Source organism: Phaseolus vulgaris, chromosome 1, assembly GCF_051622355.1.
Source record: "Phaseolus vulgaris cultivar YP4 chromosome 1, ASM5162235v1, whole genome shotgun sequence".
NCBI classification, from domain to species: domain Eukaryota; kingdom Viridiplantae; phylum Streptophyta; class Magnoliopsida; order Fabales; family Fabaceae; genus Phaseolus; species Phaseolus vulgaris.
In genome coordinates, this window is record NC_143498.1 from 47,025,051 (window position 1) to 47,039,056 (window position 14,006).

The window sequence follows — 14,006 nt, forward strand, 5'->3', positions numbered from 1 at the left end:
TCTGTTTGCAAACAGTGTTAATTTGTTTCAATGTGGCAGTTTCTCTTAACAGCTGTTGTAGCTGGATCTACGTGTTTAGCCGCAAAGCTCTTCTTCGCCCAGCAAACCTCACAATGCAGTTCCGGGGAAGAAGTTCCAACCGTTGACGATGCCCATAACAGTTCCCATCGGCAACTCAGAATGACGAAGGTTGAGCTGATGTCAGTGGGTGAAGTACGAACGGGGCAGTGCAACGGTAGAAGAAAATGGCATTTGAATTTCAAGAAGAGGAGAAAAACCGTGAATAGTAATATATCTGACAAAACTGCGTTCTTGTCTTTCAAGAGGAGAAAATCCATCAACAATAACAGTCCTCTCTTGTCTCCTAAAAAACAGGCTGGTTTGTTCGTTGATTAGTGCTTTTAATTAGATGTTTTATTTTTTTTAATTTATAAATGTTTCTAATTCTTTAAATTATATTTGTTGTGCGTATTCTCTCATCCATGTTTTGATAATGTATTATTTTATATAAGAGCGATTTTGATATTTTTCTTTGCCTCCATGACTTGAAGATCATACTGAACCTCGAGATAGAGACTCATATTGTTTAGTTGAATTTTCCTTGTTCTTTACCAAAAAATAAAAAAGAATTTTAACATCATATTATATTTTTCAGCTAGCGTCTTATTTGATTCGGGAGTTAGATTTGGGATAAAGTGTATGATGGTTGGAAGAGCTGAGGTCAGTGAACTGACAAAAACCATGAACACGACGGCAAAAATTGTGGAGGAACTAAAATCCGAAATCATTATAAAAAAATCACCACTTGCTCAACAAGTTTTTGATTACGTTGACAATATTATTCGTGGTCTAGAATGTAGCAACATGAGTGACAAGGATGAAGAAATAATGCTGAAGAAAACAAATAGTGAACTCGGAGACACTGATTCTAAATTTTGGTGTCTCCCTCTAATTGATAATGGTGAATGTGAAAGTAGTGCTCTTACAGAAGACTTAGATTCGCAGGTTCTGGACATGGGTCAACTGGAAGCTGAACTTGAGTTTGAACTCCAAAATCTTCCTGGGGATTGCCCTGACACTATTTGTCATGAAGAAACAAGGTCAAAATTATACGAGGTTATTTGTTTAAGAAATTTTTTTCCTCAACTCTTCTCAATTCCACGCACTATCGGCATCACAATTGATCAGAAACTATGTGAGTTGCAGATAGAACAGCGGGAAAACCAGATTGCGGAATTGGAATCTGAATTATACCTGGCTCGATCTAAACTCCAAGAGAACGAAGCTGAATTGCAGGCACTAAAAAATTGTGTCACTCTCCTAATCGAACTCCCTCTATCCACAGTTACAGGCACAAGTAAATGCTTCTATTTTCGACCCTTCTCTTCAAAACCTGTGTTGCTTTGTTTCCTTGAACCTGCATCTTAATTCATTTCATTCATTTTGCATTACTATGCTTTATTAGCGAAAGGTGCATCTCTAATCTCAGCCATTGTTCTCAGGTCATGGAACCAAGGCTCACAATGGAACCACCAATTGGGGCTATAACACTCTGGACTCAATGTCAGAACAATCAGTTGGTGATGTGAAAACACTTATTGTGTGTGAGCCAAGGGACTCTGATTTGTATGAGCATACAAAGTACATTGACAAAATTATATGATACTTTAAAACGGTAATTTTGTAGGAAACTGTTCTATAAGATTTCAATTAGTTACTGGGCCTCATGTGATATATGTAAACATTGTTCTGATCAATATACAAATATAAATTTATAAGGCTAAGTACCGGATCTCAAGACGACCCATATTCATATTTTTAATAGAGGCAAGTTGCAGCTCAGGAAAAGCTGTACTCTACAGTATGGACATGTGAATATAGTAATTGATCTTGAGGATTTTATACTTCAATGCCTACGTTACAGGACTAGACTGCTCTCAGATTTGGTGTTTCTCTGGGGCCATGATGCCATTGTTTTTTTTATTCATTGCAAGCTATCTTCACGAGTGTGACAAGGACTGAGACTGCTGAAACTGAATTTTTTTTTACTTTCCATGCTCTCTTGTTGGGAGAAATGACACTGAAATCACCAAATTGCTTTGACATTTTGCATGGTTGTCTGAACTTTCACAGGGACAGGATTGTAAAGAAACGTTATTAACGAAATCTTGAACATAGTGTTGGTTCACTTACTATGTTGAGAAACAGTACGGAAAAGGCGTGAGACCATGGTATTGGGGCCTGCATTAGAGGATTGCGTTTTTCTCTTGTATGCAAAAAAAAAAATCATTGCTGCCCTTAAATCTATCACTGCTGTTTTCTCAATTTTCGCAAGCATTTTTCGCTACTCCTCTTGTCCCCTTAACCAGTAACAATAATTTTGATAAAAAGTGTTGCAAAACATTTTATTTTCATGTTCTAATGAATTTATTATAATTTGAAAAAACAATGCCAGAATTGAAGCAGGACCAAAATACGGAATATTGGAAAATGATAGAGCAAAAATAGAATATGTATTAACAGGAAAACCACAACAAACTGGTTCCACGATGTTGGAAATAGCGTTTGAGAAGGAATTGGCATCTTTACTTGCCAACTTCTAACTTCTCGAATTGCTATTTCTGGAGACCATATAACACACGCTATCATTGTTTTCTTTCCTCCTACATATATCGTCCTACACTCCAACCAACAGTAGACAAAGTAATCTCCGTGAAAAATGAATAAAAGAGTTGTAAGAAATTGTTAAAATTTAAGAAGGATTGTTGAGAAAGTGAGGTAAATCATTTTTAATAGAATGTATAGATTAAAAATTAAGAATTACAACCCGTTTTTAATTCTTATAAAATAATAAGTTTTGATTTCTTTTCTCTAACTTGGTTTTTTTTTTCTGGATCCCGAGTGTTCCAGGTATTTCCATTACAAGATAACTCACCCATCAATCTATATCCTTAATTTTAATTGAGTGTCAATCGTTCATTGTTTTTATTTAAAATGTTCTTATTCAAAAATGTTTTTATTCGGTATTTATCTAAAGTCATATAAAATAGTTATTTACAAAATAGATAAATGAACTAAAAGTTGAAATAAAATTATCTCCTCGCTTATATATTTTTTGGTAGCCATGGATTCTCGTTCCCATATTTTTTCTACAGACTTGGATACTTGATAATTCAGCTATTTTATTAGTTGTTTGTTGTAGTTTCACACCGTGTATAACATTAAAAAAAGACTTAACAAAGCTATTTGCGACAAGGTGGGGTGGTTCAGAGGCTCAAAGGGAATCACAAACCTTTCAGTGTTTGAAGCTCTCATTAACATTTAGAATCTTTCCTTCAAATTTGTTTTTTTTATGAGTTGATATTACAATTTTGTTCAAAATTCCATTGAGTGTCATGCTGGAAACCTTTGTGCCACTCATATGTGCCAGGTATTATAAATTGCTACCACTTCATCACAAAGAATTTTTTCATGCCCCTAAAACTTTCTATGTAGGTTTTGGGTTGCTGAAACATTACTTAACTACAGGGTTGAGATCAAATTTAAATCAGTAATATAGACTTTAAGCTAACCACACAAATTTATTCAGTTAATTCTTTTAACAAAAAGTTAACAGGAGGCTCTATTGAGACAATCGTGAAAATTTTAGTATTAGTCAAGATAAAATAACAAGTAAAAGTGTTTATTTACAAAAAGATAAAAAGTTTGGGGTCCTTAACAGTTCTGTCCCTATTTTTTTTATGTATTTCTTACAATCAAATAGTCTTAAAAATTTATAACACAAAAATAGTAAATGTGAACATTACAGTTCCGCAACTTATGTTTCTAAACATGTCATTTTAATTACCAAGAACAGAATGAATTCCAGGAACCCCAGGTACGAAAGTAGAAAAAGGAAATATATCCAACATAATTTAAGTGATGATAATAATGCAAACATAAATTTGGATGGTGCTCTGAGACGTCTCCTCATGTTTGGTTTGTTGTTATGTGAAGTTCCGTAAAACCATACGTAATATTTACTTCCTTTTTTTTAAAGATCACAAGTGTAACACGTAGGATCTCGGGGGAAAATCCAAGACAACGATTGGTTCAATTTTTTGCCAGCTTCCAAACAATAATTGTAAAATTGTAACACGAATTAATTAATATAATTTTAACTAAAAACATTTATATCTTCTCAATTATTCTTGTATTTATTTTCAATGTATGTATAATAAAAATAATGTGAAGTTGAGTTCAGCTGTTAACTTAGGACTGTGATGGAGAACTAAGTTGAAGCATTAACCTAAGAATAAAAAAGAATGAGAATACGATAGTTGAATTTTGTATGAGAGTGAGGAGAAAGAGAAGGTGAGAAGCTGGAAATAATAAAAAAGATCTTGACAGTAAAGTGGATTCACCCATCCGTGCGAAGATGCAATAAAAATAAAAAAGTCCACAGCAAAAAAAACAAAAATGAGAAAAGCATTTTGCAGAAAGCAAGTTCCCCCAGACATACCCCATCTCGATTGCGTTTCACAACAAGTCACTGCTACAACCACACCAAACCAAACTCTCTCTCTCACACACTTTCAGGGAACCGATACCATTGGCAACAAGAGTGGAAGAAAAACCTTCCCTGGTCACTGGACATGAAGCTATCAGCCAAACCCGTTTCGAGTCCGGGTCGGACAGAGAAGTTCCCTCCCCCACTCATGAGGTTCCTCAGGAGCAATGCAGGGAGCAAAAGCAGAAGGTCCAGGTCAAGCCCAATGTTCGTGCGCAAGAAAACCACCGCCAACATCCAAACACAAACCACCCAGGAACCTTCTTCCCCCAAGGTCACGTGCATGGGGCAAGTCCGAGTTAAACGCTCTTCCAACACCAAACGCGACGTCCCTCCCACGCGCTGCCGCTGGATTCCAAAGCCCAACCCCTGCCGCTACCCGCCCTTCTGCCTCACCTGGCCCTTCTTCCGCCCAAAGCCCAACCAACACTCCCGATCCAACCACCAGGAAGAATCGGAATCAGCGTCCCAAGAGAGAGCCAATGTGGATAAAAATAACGTTTCTTTCTCTTCCAATTCCAACACGCCCCCGAAAAACGCTTTCTTGTTGACCCGTTGCAGGTCTGCGCCGTACAGATCCTCGTCGCTGGCTTGTAGATTTTGGAGTTCTCCCGTTAAGGAGCAAGAAACGGACTTTTCAAACACGGAACCCGCCTCCGAGGAACCGCAAACGGACGCCAAACTGGGGTTTCTCGGAACAAAAATTGCCTCACTTACCACCGAACAAGAAAAGGTTGAGGAATTATCATCTGACGAAAACGGAGTTGAAACTGTGCCTGCAATTGCATCCCGCTCTCCTGTACTCACTAGGTGCAAATCGGAACCGGCGAGAACCGGACACAGAATTGAGCCTCTGGTAAATAATTTGTGAAAAAAAAGGTTGGAATTTGATTAATCCATATTCTTATTTTGATTCTATAATTAATGGTTGCTTAATTGAATATAGTCCTTTTTATTGGTATATAATTGAATGTCTTGACACCTGGAGTAATAGGCTTTAATCGATGGGGCTTTTTTGTCTTTGGCAACATAAATAGATAGAAGCCTGTATTGGTAAATAGAAAGAAGGAAGAGGAGAAGAAAAAGAAGGTAGAAGTGAGTTGAGGTACTTGTTTTTTCTGTTCTCGGTAGTTAATGCATTTCTTGTCATTACATTGCAGACATACAAAACACAAACCTGAATTTCTCTTTTTTTGACTGCCAACGGTGTTAAAAACCTGAACTCACTTCAATTTGCTTTCACCTGCTGCTTTTTTTTTTTTGTTTCTGTTTCAGTCATCGAACTTCGGGGAGTTAAACTCAAAATAAAGGGTTGGGTTTAATTGTAATTTTATGTTTACTACTTTTGATTATGAATGGTAAAACATTGATGAAAGAGAGAGAGTAAATGCAGGAGGGACAGTGTTTGGAGTAAGATTTTGAACATGATTTGTTTAGCTGCCATCCATGACAGTGCAGTACTCTTTCAGACATTGTTAAATTAAACTATTTAAGTACCCTTGGATGCTCTGACCAACTTTCCCACTGGGTGGAAAGTGCAAAGTGGAAAGTTAATTTGGATTGGAAGTATCTTTAGGACTCTGCTGTGAATCCCTGGTCGTGAATGTGTCATTGTAGAAAAGCTGGATTCTTTTAAATTGGATAACTTTGATTTTCATAGAATTAACCTTACATTATAAAATTAGATTTATGAAAAATCATTATCGTTCTCCTGACCCTTTAATATAATTAAAAATAACCTTTCTTTTATTAGAATCATTATGTGTTTTATAATTTAATAAACAAAATATTTTCTTAATACTTTTTTATTAAAATCTTTGTTTTTTATTATTCAAAATAATAACAAAATAAAACCACTACAACGCTGGTGATAATTGTGTTTTCCTGTATCTTAATTCTGAAACAAACAATTTTTTTTTTATTATTTTTGAAAGAAAAAAAAGTATGACACGGTCTCAGCTCTCAAACAATTAATTACTTTGTGCCATATTTATAGTTTTCAATTATAGTTTTTTTTTCTAAAATAATATAATTTGATTTCATATTTTCTGAACTGGATAAAATGTTTTTTTATTTATTTCAGAATTGTACAAATTGTGCATGAGAGTATGAAATAATTTTAAAGATTAGTGTACAGTATCAAGAAACCTTATCAGTGCAGCATACCAAAAAAACTAAATGAAGAGTTGTTTTAAGGAATTAAGGTTAAGGTTAATTCTAAGATGGCATAGTTCCAATGAAGTTTGAAAGCCCACTAAGGTCTCCAAGCTCACAAATGGCTTACTGATCACTGCAACCAGTTTCCACAGTATGATTTGTTTCCCTCAAAAGATTTAAACTCAGACTTCATCGTGCAAACTAAAAGCGTTACCAAAAAGTGTATTACATTTTTATCAGGTAATATGAATTTTGATAGAAGGAAAAGAAAACAGAAATGGATGTGGTGAACCTAGGATTCACCTGTACATGTTGGCACAGACACATGAGGCACATACTATATTCTGGTGTCATAGGAGTAAAATGCATGTGTGACAGTGATCAGTTGCATTGATTGATTGAGCTTTGCATTTGTTAATGGCATGTGACCCTGTGGAATGGCATTTATAATAAGATGAAGTGACAGCAAGATTGATAATTACTAAGTGGTCCATCTTTGTCCCTGCTTCTGTAGTTACTTACTGCAATAAATTTCTCCTTCATTTCTAGTATATGTTGTTATGATGACCTAGTGAACCCAATATCTGAACCTAACTAACCAAGATTGAGGCACTGTACCAGCTCAAGGGAAATTTCAATTTTTGAAACACAAAGAAACCAAAAGTTGGAGAAAGAATGAATTTGATGAAGTAACCAATAACTTTCAAACAATCAAAACTAAAATTATTAATTTAATTTTAATTATTTGGGAAACCATCTAATGGGTTTTAGACTTCAACGAACTGAGTGCAATAGTAACAGCAAAAATTAAACTTAAGTCCTTGTGTAAATTGTCCAACCAACCCATAAGTTTTTATATTTAGAATGATTTTTCATAAAATTTTGTAAAAATTAATATTTTTTTAAATACTTTTATAAATTTTGTAAAATTCTACTAAATATTTTAAAAATAAATCTCATAAAATATGATTTTTTTAATTATAATAATGATGATAACTCTTTCTAATGAAAATCAAATAATGTACCAGCTCAATTCCCTATCTAGCACCATTTACATCTTTATTTCCTTATCTATCACTCTTTTGTTTTTATTTCCCTATCTAGCACCTTTTTGTTTTTATTTCCCTATCTAGCACTCTTTTATTTTTTATTTTCCTATCTAGCACCATTTTAAAAATAAATAAATAAATAATAGATTATTATTTTTTTATAATTTTAATTTTGAATGCATTAAAAATAAATATTTTCAATGTTTAAAATAATTAGAAATATAATTAACGAATAAATAAATGAGTTTTTACAAAATAAAAATAAAAAAGTAATAAATTAAAAATGTTTAGTTTAAAATTATTATTTTTAAAAATGAAGAAAATAAAAAATTAAACTCTACAACAACATAAAAGTTGAATCTATAAACATAAATTAGTATTTATTTTTATTATTATTGATTATGTAATCATGTTAATTTCAAGTAAAAAATACAGGACATATTTATAAAAAAAAAACCAAAGTAAATTAGTATTAATTAATAGTGGACACATAAATAATATTGAAGTGTTTACCTAAATGCAAAATTCTAAAAAAACTAATACAAACGTTACACTTAATGCTTAAAAATGAGAAGAAAAAAATGCAAAAATAAATAAGTCTAGAAAATAAAAACAACAACAATAAAATAAAAACAAAAACCATAAATAAATAAAGATTGACAGAAAAAATAATAATAACTAAAAACATAAAAGGTATAAAATAAAGGAAAAACAAAACAAGATAAAGATAAAAGATATAAAAAAAATCAAATAAATCAAAACAAGATAAATATAAGAGATATAAGACGATACTAAATAAGTATATGTTGATCATAAAAAAGAAAATAAATGAGAGTTGATCATTCATTTAATATGTTTTTCAATGGTACATTAAATAGTTTGTGCGAAATGAAACATAATTAATGACGAAAAGTAGACGGTCTAGTAATGTTGGGACACGTTCTTTTTGTGTGTCCTGCTGTTTGACAATATTATTATTTTTTCTGTCATTCTTTATTTATTTCTATTATGTTTTTATTCATTAATTATATTTCTAACTATTTTAAATACTAAAAATATTTTTTTTAATGCATTCAAAATTAAAATTATAAAAAAAATTACTGGATTGTGCAATTCTCGTCATTAATTATGTTTCATTTTGCACAAACTATTTAATGTACCACTGAAGAAAATATCAAATGAATGATCATCTTTTATTTATTTTCCTTTTTATGATCAATATATACTTATTTAATATCGCCTTATATCTCTTATTTTTATCTTGTTTGAATTTTTTTTATATCTTTTATCTTTATCTTATTTTGTTTTGCCTTTATTTTATATCTTTTATGTTTTTAGTTGTTATTTTTTTTCTGTCATTCTTTATTTATATTTATTTTTTGTTTTTATTTTATTGTTGCTGTTTTTATTTTCTACACTTATTTAGTTTTGCATTTTTTTGTCTCATTTTTAAGCATTAAGTGTAGCATTTGCATTAGTTTTTTTTTAGAATTTTGCATTTAGGGTAGACACTTCAATATTATTTATGTGTTCACTATTAATTAATACTAATTGACTTTGATTTTTTTATAATTATGTCCTGTATTTTTTACTTGAAATTAACATGATTATATCATCAATAATAATAAAAATAAATGTTAATTTATGTTTATAGATTCAACTTTTATGTTGTTGTATAGTTTAATTTTTTATTTTCTTCATTTAAAAAATAATAATTTTAAACTAAACATTTTTAATTTATTACTTTTTTTTTATTTTGTAAAAACTCATTTATTTATTCATTAATTATATTTCTAATTATTTTAAACATTAAAAATATTTATTTTTTAATGCATTCAAAATTAAAATTGTAAAAAAAAATTATTATTTATTTATTTATTTTAAAAATGGTGCTAGATAGGGAAATAAAAAATAAAAGAGTGTTAGATAGGGAAATAAAAACAAAAAGGTGCTAAATAGGGAAATAAAAACAAAAGGGTGCTAGATAGGGAAATAAAGATGTAAATGGTGCTAGATAGGGAATTGAGCTCTTTCTAACCCACGTAGTGGTTTATATAACCAAATAATAATATAATTAACAAATTATTAAACTAAAATGGAAATATATTTTATTAGAAAAAAAATTATATTCTACAATAAAATCATTAAATAGAAACTAATTTTATAAATAAAAATAATTAGTTGTTGTATTAAATAAATTAAAGACCATTTTAGAGACTATTTTTTTTTAAATTAATTTTTATTATTGATAAATAGTTTTTAAATTTGTATCTGGTTATCAAGATTTTGGCTATCAAATTTAGAATCTAAATAATTGGTAGTTAAAACCTTAGTAGCTAATTAGATACCAATTTAAAATTTATTTATCAATAATAAAAACTAATTTAAAAATATTTTTTTAATTTTCAAAATAATTTCTAATTTAGTCAATATATCAACTAATTACTTGTTTTTACTAAAATTGATTTTTATTTAATAATTTTTTTAGTAATATACGGACAAAACAAATAATTTTATTCCTTCATTTAATTGAATAATATAATAAGTTTGTTAAAATTATATATTAATCATTTTAAAAGTTATATATCATTAATGTTTTGGAATTAAATGATACTACAAAACAATATACATAATAATTAAATTCATTTTATAATATACGTTTCAAAATAAATAAATCATACAAAATTTGTAATATCATATTGTAAAATATTGCATCATATTAAATTCAAGAGGTCCAAAAATTCTAAACATGAATCATAAAAGTTCGTTCCAGATCATTGGAAAAATAAAATCAGATAGGTCATTAACTCCTTATAAGAATATTACAATTGCAAAACTAACTCTAATAATTAAAATATAATTATTTACAAAACAATAACTATACAATCGTACACTTATCACACCCAAAAAAATTAAACATATAAAATAAAGTATTTTTAAATTATATAAGTTTAAATTGCTTTGTATAAATCTAATTCAGTACTCTTTAGCTTGATCATTTATTTTGCTTAAAGCTTGTTTATGACGTGTTTTGTGGCCTTGATCATCCATATTCACGATGTTGCATTTTTTTTAAATATCAAAATAAATAGCTGGGATATGAAGTATCGTTCATGTTACATTCAAATGAAGATTTTTTTTTTCTCATGCAAAATTATCTTACACTTGGTGGAAGATAATCATACATGTAAATATTTTGGACAGAACACATTTATGAATTTTGTTTGAGTATTTCAACTCAAATGGGAACATATCTTAATTTATTAACTTAAGCAAATTCTTAACTATGACTTGGTATTTTCGGGAACATAATTTATATCTCAATCAAAATTATGTATGAAAGAGAAGACGTGGTTTGAAAAGTTGTATATGTTGTCAAAAAGAAATTTCATGATGAAGGAGATTGGTCCCCTAAAAGGTTTGTACAGAACTTGGTTTTGGGACCACCTGCTATCAACTAATCAAAGTGCCAAGGAAAATAAATACAAAGAAACTGCTAATGTGAGTTATTGTGAATGAATACCAATTCCATTTCAGGACAATATGTCTTCATCACATTTCTATTTTATGTGGGGTCTGTGTTTGATAGTGTAAGGATGACGTATGAAAATATTCACATAGTTACATTTAATTTCATATATATTTCTACTCAAACTTGTGTAAAAAATTATTCAGCAATTGTACCACCATGGATATTTTTTTTTTCTTTGACTCAAGGTTCCATAATGCTTCTGAATCATTAGTTAACCCTATATCTATTAAAAGATAATTAACATCACATATCTCTTATAGGATTTGGATAAAGAAATTCAATCAAACTATCCAGAATTTTAGTTTAAAATTACAATAAATATATATTAATTGATGGAATTCCTTTTTTGTGATTGTGAAATTAGCATCAGTTGATTAGAAATTGGAGGCGGAAGTAATGGAAGAATGAAGCTAAGGTAAAATTTAAAGAATTCTCATGGAACTTGGAGTGTTGTGAGGTATCTTGGAGAGTGATAGATGAGACCTAATAACTTGAAAAGGGAAAGGAGATCAACAAAGATGTCTAATCTAAGGAGAGTTATAAACTTGCAATTTGGCAGCATAACTATAATATAATTTATCTGAATTCTACCATGCCTTGCACCTTAATTTATATGTGTTTTGGACAGCCAAGCTACAAGCAAAATGGAACTACAAGCAAAATGGAGGGTGATTCAAATTAAAAAATATGTTTTAAAAAGTGACGTCAAGGCAAGTCACACTTGCCATGTGAAGGCAATGTGTTTCATGTGCACCTTCTAAGTTTCTTATGATTGGCCTAGTATTGTTCAAGGCAAATACAAACCAAGTTTCTACACTACTTGACCTAATTGTGTATGCCAAAATTATTTTACAAGAAATTGAATTCTATTATAACATTTAATAACTAGAACAATGTTTAAGATATGTAAGAATGTTTATCTGAAAGTCTCTATTGAGTTCCATTCTTATTGTAGTTTTCTAAGAATTCCTCTCATAGTATCTGTTGAGTTCTATTCCTCTCAAAATATTCTTATCCTTGCTCTAATAAAACTTGTGGTTGAGAGCTCTGCCATAATTTATAATACTGAAATCGATAAAAAAAATTACAAACTTAAAAATTAGAAAATATTAATTGAATAGAGAAATTAACTAAAATTAATAAAATATATCTTTCAATATATATAAACATTCAATTTTAAATGCTCTAAGTTAAAGCCACTTATATTTAGTTAATCTCTTCATGGAATAAATTCTTATTAATTCTTAAAGCAAGTTATATTACATTAATTTGTTATCATTATATTGTCACTATGAAATCATAATACCAATCTTCACAATATTTTTTGCTATTTTATTTCATTATCTTTACTATTTTAAATGCTATTTTCAGTCAATGACATATTGAATAAACGTTAATGTTACAGCCAAGCAATCAGCCTAAGAGTTTCAAAAATTGCTATTAATTAAAACATGTATATAATTTAGCTTTTGGGCCATTGGAATTAAAACTCACTGTCCAAATAGGTTGTCTCCATAACTTATCTAAACCCTAAATTCTAAATATTATAAAAAAAATTATTAAGAATTATAAAATCTAGATGATATTTTCAAATTTGGTAATAGCTTTTGAATTGTATAATCCATAACATCCCCTTACTATGTATTTTGGATTCTACAATTCAAAAAGTATTTCAAAATTTGAAAATACATGTTGAATTTTACAATCCATAATATATTTTAAAATTACATTTTAGATTGTACAATATGAAAGGTATTTTCGGATAAAAAATACCTTCTAAATTAATCAATCCATAATACATATTATAATAAGGAAATATTATGTTTTTTACAATCCAGTATATATAAAAAAATAAATGAAAAATCCTAACATACATTTAAAAGGATAATGTTGAAATTAAACTCTAAAACTTAAATTGGAATTAAAAAAATATAGAAATATAGAGTGAAGATATAGATGTAGAGGGAGAATTTGCCTCCCAATTCAATAAACATATAAAACTATTAAAAAGAAAAGATTGTTTCTTCCTGCACCTCCATACCTTTTTCTCTCACCTCCATAAATTTTTGAATTTCCAAAAATACCCCTCTATAATATTCCGATTACGTAATTCGGAAGTCATTTTTCAAATTTGTAATTAGTTTATGGATTACATAATCCGGAAGCCTTTTTTCATATGCATTATTACTTTTCGGATTACATAATCTAGAAGTCTTATTTAGCTTCTGGATTATGTAATCCGGAAGTCTTTTTTCTAATGAATTTCTGGATTACATAATCCAGGAACTACTCTACGGAGATGACACAAGAAGGATAAAAATGTATTTTCATGTTATGTATTGTGGCAGAAGAAGATATGGAGGTGCGGGAAGAAACAGTCTAAAATAAATTTTAACCCGAGTTTAAAAAAGTATTGGCCCAAAAGTTTTGGACTCAACTTCTAATCCATAAGTTGCCAAATAGGCAATTCGCATAAACCAAAATGGACGTGAGATAAGATTTTGATTCGGTTTGAATTCAACTTCTGGAGCTTGAGTTTGATCAATCCAACTAAGTTGAACCTACCACCATTTATTTTTAATCCACCACTTTATGGTTGTAAGTTGTAACTTTGACACGTACCTTTGTCCAGCTCTAAAAGCAATTTGTTCTATCAATTCTATCTGTAATAAAATATATATCTACACCTTTTTATTTCCTTCATTTTCACGAATAATTT

General features: G+C 29.7%; 1 protein-coding gene across 1 annotated transcript; it reads left to right on the forward strand.

The window, feature by feature from the left end:
• Nucleotides 1–4,355: 4,355 nt before the first annotated feature.
• On the forward strand, nt 4,356–6,139 carry LOC137814437 (uncharacterized). Its single transcript, XM_068617181.2, has one exon. It carries the CDS (start codon nt 4,635–4,637, stop codon nt 5,418–5,420), a length of 786 nt encoding a protein of 261 aa, XP_068473282.1. The 5' UTR covers nt 4,356–4,634; the 3' UTR covers nt 5,421–6,139.
• Nucleotides 6,140–14,006: the final 7,867 nt, after the last annotated feature.